Source organism: Halichoeres trimaculatus, unplaced genomic scaffold (assembly GCF_033239565.1).
Source record: "Halichoeres trimaculatus isolate MK-OKI-2021-1 unplaced genomic scaffold, fHalTri1.1 fHalTri1_scaffold_12, whole genome shotgun sequence".
In the NCBI taxonomy this organism is placed as follows: Eukaryota; Metazoa; Chordata; class Actinopteri; order Labriformes; family Labridae; genus Halichoeres; species Halichoeres trimaculatus.
Window position 1 is genome coordinate 34,942,124 of NW_027437190.1, and position 16,638 is coordinate 34,958,761.

Sequence of the window (16,638 nt, forward strand, 5' to 3'; positions counted from 1 at the left end):
ATCTGTTGTCCAGCTTGTCCAGCCACTTAAGTTCAATTTGGCAGAGGTCTTCAGTTGTTTCTCATTTCATTTGTTGATTTCAGAAAATTGTAGGTTTTTTTGCCTCAATAAAGCTGAGGAGGTTTTAGATTACGTAGCTGACGTGGCTATAAGTATCTTGCTTACACATAGGGTTGCCAATTTTCAGGCAGAGAAATAAGGGACACCCTCAGCGGGGGGTTGCTAGTCTTTTGCTACACAGCACAGCGGCTGCCTACCTGTCAACTTAGTGGCCCTAGTGCCTGTAGTGTACAGCTGGCCATGCAGGCAAGCAGCCAGACACACAGAGAGAAAAAACATATGCATCTTGCCTTTACTTTTGCGGCTGGGACAAACAACGTCCCTTACGGGACGCGCCTCTTTTGGCTCAAATAGGGGACAGTTGGCAACCCTACTTACACAAGGCCTACCAAGAAGTGCACAGTTGGCTGTGGAAATGCAGACAGGATCAGGCTTAACCGATCCAGCCCCTACCAATCTGTACTGATCCGTACCGGACCACTTGGTGGAAACAGGGCCTTGCACAGTGCACCACATCTAACAGGGTGGTGTTGTCTTCAGTCAAACACTACGGCTTCTCACTTCCTGGAAGTGATGATAGGTGTTCTCCTGGTTTTCACTGATTACAAACATCAACCATTGTTTGATCCATTCCTGTCCTTTCTTCTACGTTACCAAGATGGCAACCGTTGAGTGTGAGGAGTGTTCAGCGTCCACACGCAACTTTTTGACTGTTTTGAGTAGGGATGCACCGATCCAGCTGGTCTAGTCTTGATACCTGGACTCTGAGTATCCACTGATACCAATACCAATCCAAGACCAGTGTTACATAATAACCTGAATACTCTACCATTGGATAAGACTGGTAATGTTTTGGGTAAAAGGCAAATTCATCAAAAAACAAAATAGGCCGTCAGAGGTAATATTTCAAATCAAGTAGCCAAGAAAAGGTATTAAAAATAAAAAAAGCATAGACCTGGTTTCCTGGGTTGGCACCATGGATCAGTCCCTTCCCACAGATACCCAATCCAGCTTTAAGGGGCTGGGTCGGGCCAACACCCCATACCCTATACTGGATCAAGATTGGTTCATCTCTAGTTCTAAGTTCACCAGCTGAGAACTCAAAGTTCACAGTATTTTTCCACTCTGTCTTCCAACACACCTATGACCTTGTTTTCTTTGGCGCCAAGTGCCATTAGCTTGTTTTAATTCCTGATAAACATCTTCACTAAAGTGGCATTTCACTCAGTGATGGCTGGTGAAAAAATGTTCTTGTTATGTGAAAAAAACAAGGACATGTTACAAAAGCCAAATGATTGATAAAGATCATCCACTGCAACAAGGAAGGAGCTCGGGTATAAAAGTCGCTGCTCCAACAACTGAAACAAACACAACTCACCACTCTGACGCTGCATTCAAGGTAAGTCCAAGGAAAGGAAAGGAAAGGAAAAACTGTTAATATCTAATGGAGCCTTATTTTGTATTTATTTACTGTTTCAATATTATGTTGATGCTGGTATTACCATTTTTTTTTTATTTATTTTTCTAATTTCTTGACTTTGATTGTTCCTGAGTGCTTGTGATTTGATTGGGGGATATGTAGGGGTCTAACTTGAAGAAAAGCTGTAGGTATAGCTTCTCTGTTCTGTATCATTTTGATTTATGAGGCAGGGTCGTGGGTGAAGACCATCTTGAAACCCTTAGGATAATTCTAACCTTTTCTATCTTTGCTAAAAATTCAGTCATAAGGGATGACTGCATTATGAATATAGGGTTTTTCATTATATGTGCCCCCCCTAGGGGTGGGCAGCCCCTTCAGATGCTTTGAGCTACAGCCAAAACATTTTTTATGCATAACTATCACATCAAGACCTACAAAAACAGCTCCTATCAACATGATGAAATCCAAACAGGAAGTTCAGAAATTGTATTTCAATGTTGGATTTTGTCAAAGTACAGTAGGTATTTGAATGAGCTAGTCCTACGCTTTCATCAGATCAACTACAGGCTCTGTTTGTGTATATATTGGATTCAATGAAGATTAAAAGGTACCAAAGTATTTTTTGTAACTCAAGGGCCCTCATTTATCAATCCTGCATGGGAATTCGCGCAGATCTGGGTGAAAAATTTAGTTTACGGCAACGTTCATGTGTGATTTATGAAACGTGCATACCAGGGCCAATCACGCGTACACCTGATCAGTTGTTGATAAATGTGGCGGCTGAAAACAATCGTAATTTACATAACACGTCCCTAAATATTCAAGGTTCAGCTTGTTTGTGTTGGGACCCTCTTGAAAAAACAACACGGTACATCTCAAGGAGCAATAGATGAAATGAAAACTTCTAACATAAAAAATTTGCAGTGTGCCACTCTGGTTGTTAAAGTACTTGATTTGTTCGATAGTATAAGGTTTATTTTTGTTTTTTCTCATAGATGGCGCTGTTGCTTCTCCTGGGGATGCTAACAGTTTGTGCTGCCGTACCTCAAAGTAAGAAAGAAATGTCTTGTTTTCAATAAAGGAGACACCAGAATATAAGGTCATAGAGAGCAGATAATAACAGCAGAAGTTTTACAATTTGCCTCGATTGAAGATAAAGGACGAACATGATGACATTTATTTCAAAGTGAAACGTGAAGTTGTGATCCAACTTTCTTACATACTGTCATTTTTGTCATCTGACTGTATGTTGTTTTCGTCTCCTTAGATCTGACCGGGAAAATGTTTACTTTCCCGCAACAGACCAACACAGCTCACGTCAAGCTGCCGACCCCCGTGAACAGATTGGAAGCAGTGACGCTCTGTCTGAGGTAAATCTGACATTTCCTCTTGAAATTTTGACAAAATCACCGTCACCTGACCGTCACCTGACCATGTCTTTAATGTCCACAGAACCATCTCAGACCTGACCAGAAACTATGCCCCGTTCTCTTTGGCCACCTCAAACGCTTTCAACAACGACTTCCTGATTTTTAAAGACAGAAGGTACAGGGCAATAACTTTGCACGTCAGGAACAGACTGGCTGTTTTTCCTGGTATGGACTATCGGCGAAACATGTGGCACTCGGCCTGTGCCACATGGGACTATGTATCTGGCGTGGCCCAACTTTGGTTGGATGGAAAGCCCTCGATCAGGAAGTACATCACCTCTGGATCCAGCATCAGCGGGACCCTTAGCATCATTTTGGGACAGGTAAACTTTCACCAACTCTGGGACCATGCAGCGTACATTTGTTGCCAAAGGGACTGACCTGTTAGCTTGGTGCAATGAATGAAATAGGCCAAGATTAAGTATGTCCTATATACCTAAGGGGCGTAGCAGCACAACGACACTCATTTGTGATTTTGTGGAGTTTCCTTTGACTAAAACCGGGACAAGTCCCCAAATTACCAACCCTTACCGTCCCACTTTTTGGCACCCTTCTGTTGGGGTGCCAGACATACCGATCTGATCCCAGAAAGTTGAGCTGGAAACACTGCAGTCTGTTGATTGGTTGAAAGAATGGTCACTTCCTGTGCGGTAGCAAAGAACAACACATAACCCTGCCATTTTTAAATCTCCAGGCGACTTAAACTCTCTTTCCATCCAGTACGGATCAGTACAGTCTGGTACGGGTTGGATCAGTAAAGCCTGATCCTGTTTGTGTTTCCACAGCCAACCGTGCACTTCTTGGTAGGTGGGGCGTAAATCAGATCTCGATAGCGTCAGCTACTTAACATTGTGACAGCATAGCAGCACAACAGTGTACCCCACTTATGAACTTTTTTGAAAGTGCAATGTACATCTGATGCCACTGACTTTGTCTGAATTCGTGTTGGAGGTGAATACATGTCTTAAGAAATACACCACCACTCTAACCTTGAATTGACTGTGTCTGAACTTTTTGCTATCTCTGCAGGAGCAGGATTCTCATGGCGGCAGATTTGACACCAGGCAGTCGTTTGTCGGCATGATGACCGATGTCCACATGTGGAACTACACCGTCTCTCACTGTGAGATCAAACGCTACACAGAAGGGCAACCTTTCACTCGAGGGAACGTGCTGAACTGGGGGGCGCTGGATTTCCAGACCAGTGGAAGAGTTTTGATTGAAGAAAAACAAACAGTCTGTCCCTAAACTTTGAGATCAAACCTTTCAGGGAATCCCTGGTTTAAACAAAAAGTAGATAAGACACTCAGACATGGTTTCAGGGGTGCGTTCCATTTTCTTTTCTGTTGCTAAAAGTTAGACGATCTGATCACAAACATGTTACTGTGCTTCTGAAAGAAATATTAGATATTCAGGTGTATATATTTCCTGACGTAGTGGGGATCGAGTGGTGTCTTGTTTCTTAAGGGCGTGTTGTCACCCCGTCCCTTTGGCCCTCAAAACAGATGGCGAGGGGAACGGTAGACGGGGTAAGACGGAGGGGGAGAGGAAAGAGTGACAGCAGGGATTGACCTTGAACAGTTGCAGCGTGGTATGGTATGTGCAATGACGAATAATGCCACACCTTACCGTACCATACCATAACTTACTGTTCCGTACCGTACCATACTATACCATAACTTACTGTACTGTACCGTACTGTTCCATACCATCACTTACTGTACCGTACCGTACCGTACTGTTCCATACCATGCCATAACATACTGTACCATATTGTACCTTACCATACCATAGCATACCGTACCATACCATAATGTACCGCACCATACCATAATGTACCGTACCATACTGTACTATGCCATACCATACCATACCATACCATACCATACCATACCGTACCATTAGCTGGCCCTTTTTTGATTATAACACTGTGTCCCACAGGTGGTTCATGTTTGAAGTTTGAGGTCCAGTCTCTGTAAGTTGCATCTGTAGTTGAAGCTTAATTTTTTTTATTTTAACTTGAATTCAATGAATAAATGTAACTTAATATTGTGATTTTACATCTGAAGACATTACAAATTATTCATTTATTGATTTAAGGGTGGGGGCGTTACTGGTGTGTGTTCCCTGTCTCTCCTCTGCTCATTTCCAGGCGAGGCGTTTGAGTTGGGGGTTGTTTTTTCTGCTGTGTGTCCTGAGGGATTTTGTGTGTTTTTTTTTTTTCACTCTAATTCTCAATGTATTCATACTATTATAACCCTTCTGTAACTGAGTGTCAGTGGTTTGTTGTGACTGACACGGCCACTCATAGGGCTGGGGTGTAAAATAAACGGTTAATCATTACCCACAAGTTGTGCTGTTCATTCATGCTAATGTGAACTTTTCTAACTGGACACATCATCCCAAAAGCTCAAAGTGAGTACGCCACAAAAACTGCTCCCCCTTGTGGCTGCCTGCAGAATGGGTCAAAAACTCTGTCTCCCCAGTCATTCCAGATGGGCTGTGGTCAAACTTGCCTTGATGTTCCCTTATGTCCTTTCCTGTCATTATGTGGTTTTGACCAATCAGAATCAAGTGTTTTACAAAACTAGGTGACTACAAGGGACATATTTCCCTTAATTAGCAACATTTGTGATTAGCAGTTGATTTAAAAATGACCTTTGACCCAAAACTCTTCACTATCTACAACTTTTTCCAAGCTCATCCCAAAAATAGAAATCTAACCTAGTGTTTATGTCCTGTTTTTATGTAATAATTGTCAAATTAGACTTAATTTGAGCCAAATCTGCCTGAACAGTCCATAAGAAATATCTCATTTGAGGATATTCAAAAACAAATGAGGCCTGAGGAGGCTCCAGGGACTATAAACTTCTACAAATGGAGTAAAGAAAATGCACTTGTTCAGCTCCTTTTATTTAGACATAATTATTATTTCAAGAAAATTGACCATAAAAAAAGTTTATGGTTTAAAAACAACTCAGGCGTCATTTTTGTCTTCAAATATCCTGGAATATCCTGGAATAAGACATTATTCTGGACTTGTCAGCTGAATATTCTCATATTAAATCTATTAACCTCAGTTTAGTTTACTCACAGCTGGATAAAAAAATCAAACAACTTTACCCAGTGAAAGTGGAATAAGTCAAACAGTCACTCTTTAGATTTCAGCAGAGTCAGCAGCTCACCCCCCAAAAAATCAATCCAGAGCCAGGAAAGTCCAAAGTGAAACTAGGGCAAAGGGTGATTCAATGGTTGGAGGTCAAAGGTCAAGAGAGTCTTCTGGTTACCTGATAGTGAGCAGAGGAGGCTCTGAAGGTGCTCTGACCTGAGGGTGAAACTTCAGCTGAGCTCAACGTCCAAGCAGACTCAGTGACCCTGAAGATAAACAGCTCTGACACAGGAAGAGTCAAAAACTACAACAACAGAGAGTCCTGATGGTGGACGCAGGCTTCACGTTAAAAACCTGAGCTGACTGACGTTATCCAGAGACATGAACGACACAGGATGAGCATTTTTTGTCTCCATATAGATGCTACAGGTAGCTGGGTCAGCCACACTGTAAAACACAACAAACTGACAATACCTACAATAATAAGTTACACTGACGGAAATATGATAAGTTAATCATTTTAAGAATGCAAAACTTTCCTTACATAATTTTCAAAGCATTTAAGTCATCCTTTGTGATAATTTGATTTTTTTTTGTTTGTTTTGTCCACACAGATTGATTTAATTTTTTTTTGTGATGGCGTTTTGTAACCATGAGTGAGGAGCATGTCTATGTCATGTGGAGCGCGAACAGCCCGTCAGTGTCATGTGGAGTGTGGGCAGCCAGTCTGTGTTACTTAGAGTGTGATCAGTCTGTCAGTGTCTTTTGAAATACAGACAGCCAGTCTGTATCATGTGGAGCGCGAACAGCCGGTCTGTGTCATGTGGAGTCTGGACAGCCAGTCAGTGTGATTTGTAATAAAGACAGCCAGTCTGTGTCATCTGGAGTGCGGACAGCCGGTCCATGTCATGTGGAGTGTGGACTGCTGGTCCGTGTCTCATGGAGTGCGGATAGCCGGTCGGTGTCATGTGTAACGCAGACAGCCTGTCTGTGTCATGTGTAATACAGACAGCTGATCTGTGTCATGTGAAGCATAGACAGCAAGTCCGTGTTACGTAGAGCGCTGACAGCCAGTCTGTGTCATCTTTAGTAGAGACAGCCGGTCAGTGTCATGTGTATTACAGACAGCTGGTCTGTGTCATGTGGAGTCTGGAGAGCCAGTCTGTGTCATGTGTAACACAGACAGCCGATTCATATCATGTGGAGCGCAGACAGCCTCCACATCATTCTTAAGTTCAGCAGGGGTCTTGAATCCACTTTGTTCACCTCCATCCATGGTTACAAAACACCATCACAACATAAATAACTTTTCTGCAACCATTTTTTAAGAATGTAAAGGAACATTTTTTTAAGTTTGGTTACAAGAATATTTAAGTAATGAGTAAGGAAATTTGAAGTTATCTTGTCTAAATTTTGACTTGGATTTAAAAAGGTGATGGTATGAAATGAATAGATTTACTGAACAAATGTGACTTTAACCAATGATGTCAGTCCAACATTTTGTTACCATTTTTGTCCCCTGAAAAAAAATAGAAATAAAGTGTCCCTAATCCTTTTCCGTACAGTCCTTTGTGAAAAAGTGTTATTTTTAATTGAAAAAAAAAAAAACTGATCACAGAATTCTGCACATGTATTGATATTAGAATATGAACATATATGCATAATGTTTGTCTTTGTAGGTTAAACTGTAACATTAAAGACAACACTAAAGACAACCTCATCACACACTTTGTATCACATCCCTCCACAGGAAGTAGTCCATCTCTTCCCCCTCTGTCTGTCGACTCTGTGATAGAACAGTTTGTGTTTTCTCAGGTTGGTCTCTGAGTGTTGATTATAATCTCCTCTGTGTTTTATTTACTCTGGAAAGTCAGAAACTTCTTTTTGTAAAGTGACATCTTTTCTCTGAGTTGCATCAGCTGAGGTGAGACACATCCTGCAGGTGATTGGCTGTCGCTGCTGTCAATCACCTCTCTGCTGCTGGCTGCCCTCCAGCTCCAGCTCATAAACTGGGTTAATAATAGCGGTGAGCTCATAAAACTCAGGGTGTTTGCTTCTTACTGCCAAATAAGTGCAGGAAAGTGCCGAAGAAGAGTGAGTCACCTCGTATTAAGGTCAGTGTCCTGACCACGGTGATCCACGCTGAGGACGGCGGCTAATTTACACCCAACATGGGAAAATAAAGTTCAGCTTGCAGGCAGAGAAGAGACTGTTTTTTGTTATAAGTGGATGTTTCAGCCATGATTGCGCTGCTGTTGCACTTGTTGCATGATAAAAATACCAACCACACCCATTTGGTGGATTTCCTGAATCATCTGTCGTGTTTACACACCGGCTCGCCCTGACATCTTCCTGAATTCACCACAGAATACTGATAAAAGGTTTAAATTCACACTGACACATGCAGCTCACTCTGAAGGTTTTGGGTGAATTTACAGAGTTTGTGACACACAGCCTGCAGCTCGAACCGTGTCTGATGAAATCTTAGCGGAGCAGTTTCACGGCCTGCAGCGTGAACGTGAACCTGACTGACTTTGTCATTTTGTGTCAGCAGAAGAAGAAACACGCTGTGACCTGATTCTTTTGGAATAAACGCTTGAGATTCCTGCAGAGCTCACGTTTCTGACCTGCAGGCTGAGGCCCTCTCGTATGTTTACATGCAGCCTGACAGTCAGCGCTGAGGGTGGCCTGACAGTCAGCGCTGAGGGCGGCGAGCATGTACAGTAGAGCGTGACATAACACACACGGATGTTTTGAAGCCTGAGGATTGGAGCTGTGTCAGCTTTTGTCAAAACATCCTCCTTCATCGACTGTTGGTATCTCCACACAGAGGGTGGATCATGAATTTAAAGGAGCATTCCAACATTTTACAGACTGTTCTCCTTCGCCAAGTCTCCTCTGTCGATGCCAAACAGCTTGTTCTGCTGTCGTTAACGGTTTTTAACCATCACTCCTCAGAACAGAAACATGTCTAACATTTCTGTTTTATATAATTGCCTTTGGTGTTATTGAATGTATAAAAACAAAACACACCCTCTGCGCCTGTTTTCTCCTCCAGGTGTTGACTGTTGCCGTGGTGATGAGTGATGTGACTCCGGGTTCAGCAGGTCAGTTTTATCCTGAACTGCAGGACGTAAACATGCAGGGAGGAATGTGGGCGGGGCCAGGAGTTAACACACTGACCTCTGTGTGTGTGTGTGTGTGTGTGTGTGTGTGTGTGTGTGTGTGTGTGTGTGTGTGTGTGTGTGTGTGTGTGTGTGTGTGTGAAAGGTCACAGCTTTACAGCCTGCAGAGTCAGTCCACACACACACACACACACACACACACACAAAAACACACACCACTGACCGGAGAGAACAGTTATGAAACATCTCACTGTGAACTTGCTGCTTATTAACAAAAACTAGCATAGCATGCTAACAACCCCATCTAAAATCACAACAGGCTGGAGTCTTTGCATGTCATTGTGAACATGTTAGCATTATGAAGCTAGCAGTTAGCTGAAAACACTCCTGTCTCAAAGTAAAACTGAACTGATAAACTAGCATGATTTCCACTGCTATTTAGTGTAGCATGCTAAGACTCAACATGTATTTAGCTACAATTTCATCATGTCACTGTGAACATGCTAGCATGCTAAAGTGGGAGTTCATCTGAAATCACTCAGGGGAAAGCTTCTGAAAGCTGCTAGCATGGCTGCTGCTGGTGTATGGCACCAACTTACTTAACATATGGTTGCAATTGCTAAACATTAGCTTGTTAGCATCACAACTTTTGTAACTGTTAGCATTCTAATGTTGCATACTTAAAAAAAGCACACATATGCCACTTTACAATACTGCTAGTAAGCTACGGCAACATTTCTCCTCCTGACCTACTGCTAGTTAGCATATATTAGCATAGCATACAAAGGCTCTTATCCGCAGCAGGTATAAGGACATGATGGGACATGCCTGACACCAACTTGTGTTTGAAAATTTTGTAAATGTTTGTTTCCTAAATACAAGATTAAATTTTGAGTAGCTTAAAATAGCTGCTCGTTTGGCTAGCATGCTAACCTGCCAATCTGAAACAGTAATGACTTGGCTGTGCCTGCTTAGCATCAACATGTTGTTGACGTGAAGAAGTATTTTATTATTTGTCATTTTCAGTCAATAGTAGCAAGTTTTGCTATTGTTATACTGGTTTCTATGCTAACTGGTTAGCGTAATCCAGCAGCTGTTAGCTAATCAGCGTAACTACCAATATGGCGATGACACCGCTAACTCAGGAAACAGACACAGCTCAGGAGGCGAGCGTAGAACACATCTTTCACACTGCTGGCCAATGAGAAGAAAGCGGCTACATGAGGAGGCGGGGCTTAAAGAGACAGTAGCCTAAACAAAGCATTTCAGGCAGAAGGTTTAAATAGGTCCCCTTTAAATGTTAGTGTTCAGAATTATCTCATGATCTTCACGTGCTCTGCTAAGCTTCATGTCGCCTGCTAACCAAAAAATCAGAAATTAAAGAGTTGAGGTTTAACCTTAAAAAAAAAAAATGTTAGCATGTAAAGTTAGGAAACAATCAGGAAAGAGAAAGTAAAGAGTACCTGAGGAAAAAAAACAGACAACCGTTAAATTTGTCCATTATTACTCAATGTGTTTTTGGTGCCCACAACTGTAGGTCGTTGACCCCGCTGTGCTCAGAGGACAGGGTTGTGTAACGGACGGTAAACATTAGACGGATTATGTAAAGACGCAGCAGAAGGAGGGGGTGTGTGTATTGTTGTGACAGATTAATGTGGTGTGTGTATCACTGATCACTTATTATATTGTCAAAGTGGGACATTATGTTCGCGACACTCCCACAGAGCACACAAACACCTTGTGTGCTTCATTAGCGAGGAAATTAATGGGGACAATTTGTCTCCACTTTATATTAAACAAGGAGAACACGAGACGCCGCCGTCTGTCGGCGAGGGACACACAGCTCCACAAAATGACCATAAAACCCAGTCAACATGAAACAGATTAATACACACGTCTCTCTGTGTCAACACCATTTAACAGTGGAAGATTTCAAACGTTTGGAGGTGTTTCAATTTCACTCGCCAGGTTAAAAAAAAGTGAAAAAGTAAATAAATCGTCACATTCTCAGATTATTTACACGTCTGGATGTTGGGATGCAGCAGAGTCACGTCTGACTCTGGGTCAGGAGCTGGTTGTTGTTCTTTGAGCTCCAGTGCAACATGAAACACAGACATGTGGAACGACCTTGACATGATTTAGGGCCTGTGTCCACTAACGGCTTATCGTTGTTTTGTTGTCCAGTAGAAATGGTTTAAAGCCTCTGAGGTTAGGAAAATGTTTCTTTAAGTGGTTACCCGATATCTCCCATGAGATCAGAGAAGTATTACTCCACAGCTTTTCTTAACAAAGCTACAGACTGGCCAAAACAAAATGAGGGCTTTTAGATTTAGGGCCTGTTTCCACTAACAGCCACAGTTACACTGCATCAAATGATGTTTTTAAGTGTTTTTAGTCCTGATTGTTCTCAGTGCCTTTTATCTGCTGTTTTCCTTACTCTTCTCAGGCAATCTTAGCCAAAAATAGGTTAACTTTTGAGTCACTGCCATAAATTTGATGATAGGAACACATTTCTTTGGCGGTTGACAGATTATCCAGTGGGATCAGACAAAAATGCCACCAAATCTTATGTAGATTCAACCAAATTATTCCTCTAAATTTAGGTGCAGAATCATAAAATTGAAAAATCAAATTGAGATATTTAAAGTTTAGGGCCTGTGTCCACTGAAATTATTGTTATTTTATTATTTCCTCAATAAAGAGAGGTTTCAGCTTGAATAGTTCAACATTTGGGAAAATGCCATACTTTACATATTGGGAACCTTTCTCTTTAGTTATCCTTGGGGATCTTTATTGTGATCAGATCGAAAAATATATATATATATAAAACCAAATAAATTTCTAAACAGAGCTGTGAAGTAGCAGTCGGACTCAGAGCTTAAAGATTTAGGGCCTGTGTCCACTAACAACATTTTTTGAAACTGATTGCACCAATCTTTTAAAACATGATGCAGTTAAGTGTTTTCTGTGCTTGTGTCCCAAGAATCACTGTTTTCTGCTGTTTTCTGCTGTTAAACATACAAATAGAACAAATTGTACTTTTGGATTAAAGCTTTTCAATGATAAATCAAAACACAAGAGGAGGCGGAGCTTCCATGATAATCTTTGTTAACAACAATCACTTAAGTCCAAACAAAGGGGGAACTAACTGCACTTACTATTTAACATTTAACGTTTGTTATTTATTATTTCAGTCATTTTCTCCTAAATGTGATGACCTTTAGGGTGGAACTACAAATCGACTTGTGCCCATATTTTTTCTAGTGTTTTTTTTTTTTTTTTTTTTTTTTTTTTGTAGAGGGCATGAAAAAAAAATTTCCATTTTTTTTTTTTTTTTTTAATTTTCCTCAGAGAGTTACGAACATGCATCCGAGGGATAAAAAGCTCATAAAATATGAAATATACAAAGTTAAAATCTATGAAAATATGTTCAGATGTTTAGCAAAGTGTAAAAAATATAACATTAATCATAAAATTACCACAAAAAATGAAATAAAATTAAATTAAACTTAATAAAATGAAATAAAATAAAATAAAATAAAATAAAATAAAATAAAATAAAATAAAATAAATAAAATAGTAAAAACTAAAATCGTAAAAGTAAATAAAAAGTCAAACTGAAATCAAAACAAAAGCTCTAGGAGAATGGAAACCTTCAATAACTTTGAACTGATCCTTTAAATCAAGCTTGAAGGAAGCAGTTAAACTCCAAACGCCTGTGGGGAAAATTACCTACTGACCCTTTTATTGCCAACATGTTTTCTCTGACTGATAAGCCTGATAAGGGAAGGTTGTTGTTAGGTTGTGATGAAGTTTCTCTACTTGTTTTTTTATCATGTATCTAAAAACAAACTGAACACATGGTAAAAAGTTTTAAAAGTATAAAAAAAGATGTTTTACCCTCCCAACGCTGCGCTCAGTGGAGGTGTTGTGTTGTAACTCTGGACAGGAAGGGAGCGGCTGAGGACGTCTTATCAGCGCCGTGATGTCAGAGCGGGACAGGTGTGCGACCTTGTTATTTGGGAACGGAAAAATGTAGAGTAACATGTTGTCCCCGTGTCCTGCTTCTCTCCGTGTGTTTTTCCACATGGGACGTTTGGAGCAGTTTTCTGTTTTGTTAGCTGGGATGATTCACACTTTTTTTTTGAGTTTAGGGGAAAAAGTGGCGCTGAGGTAACTCTGAGCACAAACAGTTCCTGGTACGTCTGGAGGTGGAAATGTCAGAATGTGTCCTGGATGTCCAAACGAAGCTTTTCGACACATTAAATCCAAAAAAACTTCCTCTGGTAGTTCATTGAAATCTAAATAAAGTCTTATTTTTACCATATGATGTGTCAAAAAACAACAAATTCACATTTTTGTAGCTTTAAACGTAAAGAAGGCTCTTCATGATGTCAACAAATAAAGCGCTGACTCCTTTGTTTATCCTCATCTTCCTGTCCTATCGTCCGGGAGGAGTGACTTCCTCTTTTAACGCACGCTTGTTTTGTTTTGGAGTGGAGCTGGTTTAACTGTCGATCTTTTAAAGAAGGACGTAAAGGAACCAGCTGTACAGAATATTTAGGAACACTTCCTCTTTACTGAAACTGTTTGTTTCTGATGCTTTCTTGTTTTTTTTTCTTGAATCCTGCTTTTTAATTAGAGGAAGAGCCACGTTCCTGCTTCAACGTTCAGTCTGAGGTCGTTAAAATCAAAACGCCGAGGCGAGGATCCGCAGACAGACACTCAGAGCTTCATCCTGTCTGACACCAAATCCTGAGAGATGTCTGTCTAACACGAGCTGCAGTTTGAGGTTTTTGCGCTAATCCAGAGTCAGTTTAGTCTGCAGGGGCCTCAGGGGTCAAAGGTCAGAGCTGCAGATGGGACACAAAGAGATTACCAAGTCCAGGAACGATGAGGTCTGAAGTCTAAACCTGCAGAAAAATTACTTTCAGTTTGAAAAGACATGAAGACCTTTTGTCTGGAGATTAAATCTTTCTGGATCCAGATTATGGATCTGATGAGGGGCAGCAGGAGGGGCCTTAATGCCCCCTCTTTTTATGTAGACCGGGTCTGTTCAGTCCACAACTGACCCAGATATCTGGATTAAGTTTCATCGTCTGATCATGTGGTGTTGATTCAGTGAAGACGCTTTATTCAACCAGAGCTCAGTGTTGTTTCAGACACTTTCACCCTCGGCCTGTCGAACCGTTTTCATGTCATTTAAAAAAAAGTTTTCACAACTACACACTCCTCATCCCACAGAAAAAATGTCTCAGATAGAATTTGATTTTTATGTCATTCATATTCATTTTGCACTTGTTATCTGACTGTTGGCTTCAGACAGAAACAAATATTTGTAAAAATTGTAAATTATGATTCATGGTATGAGCTAAAACTAAGCACTAATGTCAAAAGATTAACTATATAGCCTTATATTAGGAATAAAACCATGTTTAAAGGTCGTTTATCCCCATTTTTGCCTCTAATTCTGATATTTTGAAGCCAAACTCTTGAGTTAAATCATCAACTTTTTCATTCTTTTAGATCAAAATAGTTTAAAAAATATGATAAACTAACTCATAACTAGGCAGATTTGTCTTCTTCTGTCACTCCTACCCCTTCCTCTTGTCACTCTGTTTTAAGGACCAAGAGGTAAAAACCATAGACTGTATACAGAGTGGACAGTGTGCCTTCACCATTTATCATCGTACGGTTTTGAAGCCAAAATTCCTCGTCACAGGCGCAGACATTGAAGCAGTTTAGAGCCAGAGTCTGTGCAGTAGAGACTGTGAGGGATTCTGGGAGAATCTGAGTGGAGCTGGGTGACAAAAATAATATTAATAATTTTCTTTTGAGAGTCTAATCACTTCCTGACTCTACCTCCAGACATATTTTACAATCCCCGAAAAAATACACAAGAATGTCAGCTGTCAATCATTGCTAAATGTTACATAAAACCTTGTTTTTAACCTGCTATAACTAATGGAAACAAAACTTTTCAGAAAAAAAGAGGACTTGGATACAAGACAGCCAAATGATATCTTCAAATCACCACAACAATCAGAGGTGAGAAACATTTCTACCAGGTGTATTAATTTTTTAAAGTTTGACCACAGCCCATCTGGAATGACTGGGGAGATGGATTTTTTAACCTATACTGCAGCCAGCCACCAGGGGGAGCAGTTTTTGTGGCAACCTCACTTCAAGCCGAGCAAGATGACGTCCATTTTCTTTTAATTAGACAGCTAAGCTATGTTAAGCTAACGTTACAGTATTCAGAAGCTACATAATATAGCTTGTGAAGGCTGTAATGTTAGCTTATGTAGCTAATGCAGCCCCTTCATTCATTGTAGTAAAGTCTATTTGCTGTGAATGTGTTTCCCTGCTCTGACATCAGAGCAGCTATTATTAGCGTTAGCTGTTGCTATAGCAGTGTTAGCTAGATTGTTATAGTGAGCGATTTCAAAATACAACCAACAATTCTTGACAATGGTGATATTTACATGCAGAAGCAAAGGAATGGATTACTGTTAAAAAAATGTCCAGGTCATGGGAAATTTGTCTAATTCTTTGGTTTCAGTGAGGTCCTGGTTTGTTTAAGTTTCAAGGGCTGTGTAGAAAAATTTCTTATTTCTATATTTTTAAAACAAAACTAACAGGTGAATTGCTAATAAATTTTTGTCTATCGAAGTAAAATGAAAGCAAGAGCAATTCATACCTCGTTTTTGTTTTTAATATCTTTGAATAAGATGTTTACTGGACTTGTCAGGTGAATACGGCTCAGATCAAATCTTAAAGACTATTTTTTACTTAAAGTAAGACATAAACACTTGCTCAGAATTCATTTTTGCAGCATAAATGAATTTTCAGATTTAAAAAAAAAAAAACAAATTTTGGATGAGAAGAGCAAATGTGAGTTAGAGGCTAAAACAAACAGGAAACAATTGTTTACCACCTTATTTCCTCTTTTATCCCCATCGTCCTGCATCAGATAGGGAAGATTAGACTGAGATAGAGTCTTACCTGGTAGTTCTTGTCACTTTTCTGCTTTGGAGGGAGGTTAGAGTCAAGCTAACGTTGAAGCTAACTGATTAGCTTCCTCTGTGTGATATTCTGGCTCTCGCTGCTCATTTATGACCATCTATGTTCATCTTTGGGGATATTCAGGTCAATGTGGTGTTGTTATGTAACTTATTCTCAGAGATCCAACTCTCTGGTTTTTGTTGGATCCCTTTAAAGAGAGCCATCAGACTGCTTTGACTATTTTTACCTGGGCGGCTGCAGGAGTCGCTGGGCTGCTGCCAACTCAGTCACTGGTTTTCTGTGTCAATGGGTGACTTTCAAGTGTTAACTGACCAGTTTAGCTCCAACACAAGCTTCATGTGTGTCACCTAAAACTTTGAAAACTTTCTGTTTGAGGAGGAAGCAAACAAGTCTCTCCTGTCTGAGTGAAATGAGAGGATTTGGACTCTGCAAAGTGGATTTAAAGAGAATAACAGCAGCTTTTACCTG

The 16,638-nt window shown here is 40.4% G+C and overlaps 1 protein-coding gene across 1 annotated transcript; it reads left to right on the forward strand.

Moving 5' to 3' along the window:
• The first annotated feature begins 1,756 nt into the window (after positions 1 to 1,756).
• Positions 1,757 to 4,448, forward strand: LOC141801129 (female protein-like). Its single transcript, XM_074684063.1, has 4 exons — positions 1,757 to 2,530; positions 2,748 to 2,850; positions 2,933 to 3,233; positions 3,940 to 4,448. Exons 1-4 carry the CDS (start codon positions 2,476 to 2,478, stop codon positions 4,156 to 4,158), a joined length of 678 nt encoding a protein of 225 aa, XP_074540164.1. The 5' UTR covers positions 1,757 to 2,475; the 3' UTR covers positions 4,159 to 4,448.
• The last annotated feature ends 12,190 nt before the right edge of the window (positions 4,449 to 16,638 follow it).

Coding starts and splice junctions, on each gene's coding strand:
- LOC141801129 (XM_074684063.1), top strand. CDS start 2,476: ATGGCGCTGTTGCTTCTCCTGGGGATGCTAACAGTTTGTGCTGCCGTA. Junction 2,851..2,932: donor GCAGTGACGCTCTGTCTGAG/GTAAATCTGACA, acceptor TAATGTCCACAG/AACCATCTCAGACCTGACCA. Junction 3,234..3,939: donor TTAGCATCATTTTGGGACAG/GTAAACTTTCAC, acceptor CTATCTCTGCAG/GAGCAGGATTCTCATGGCGG.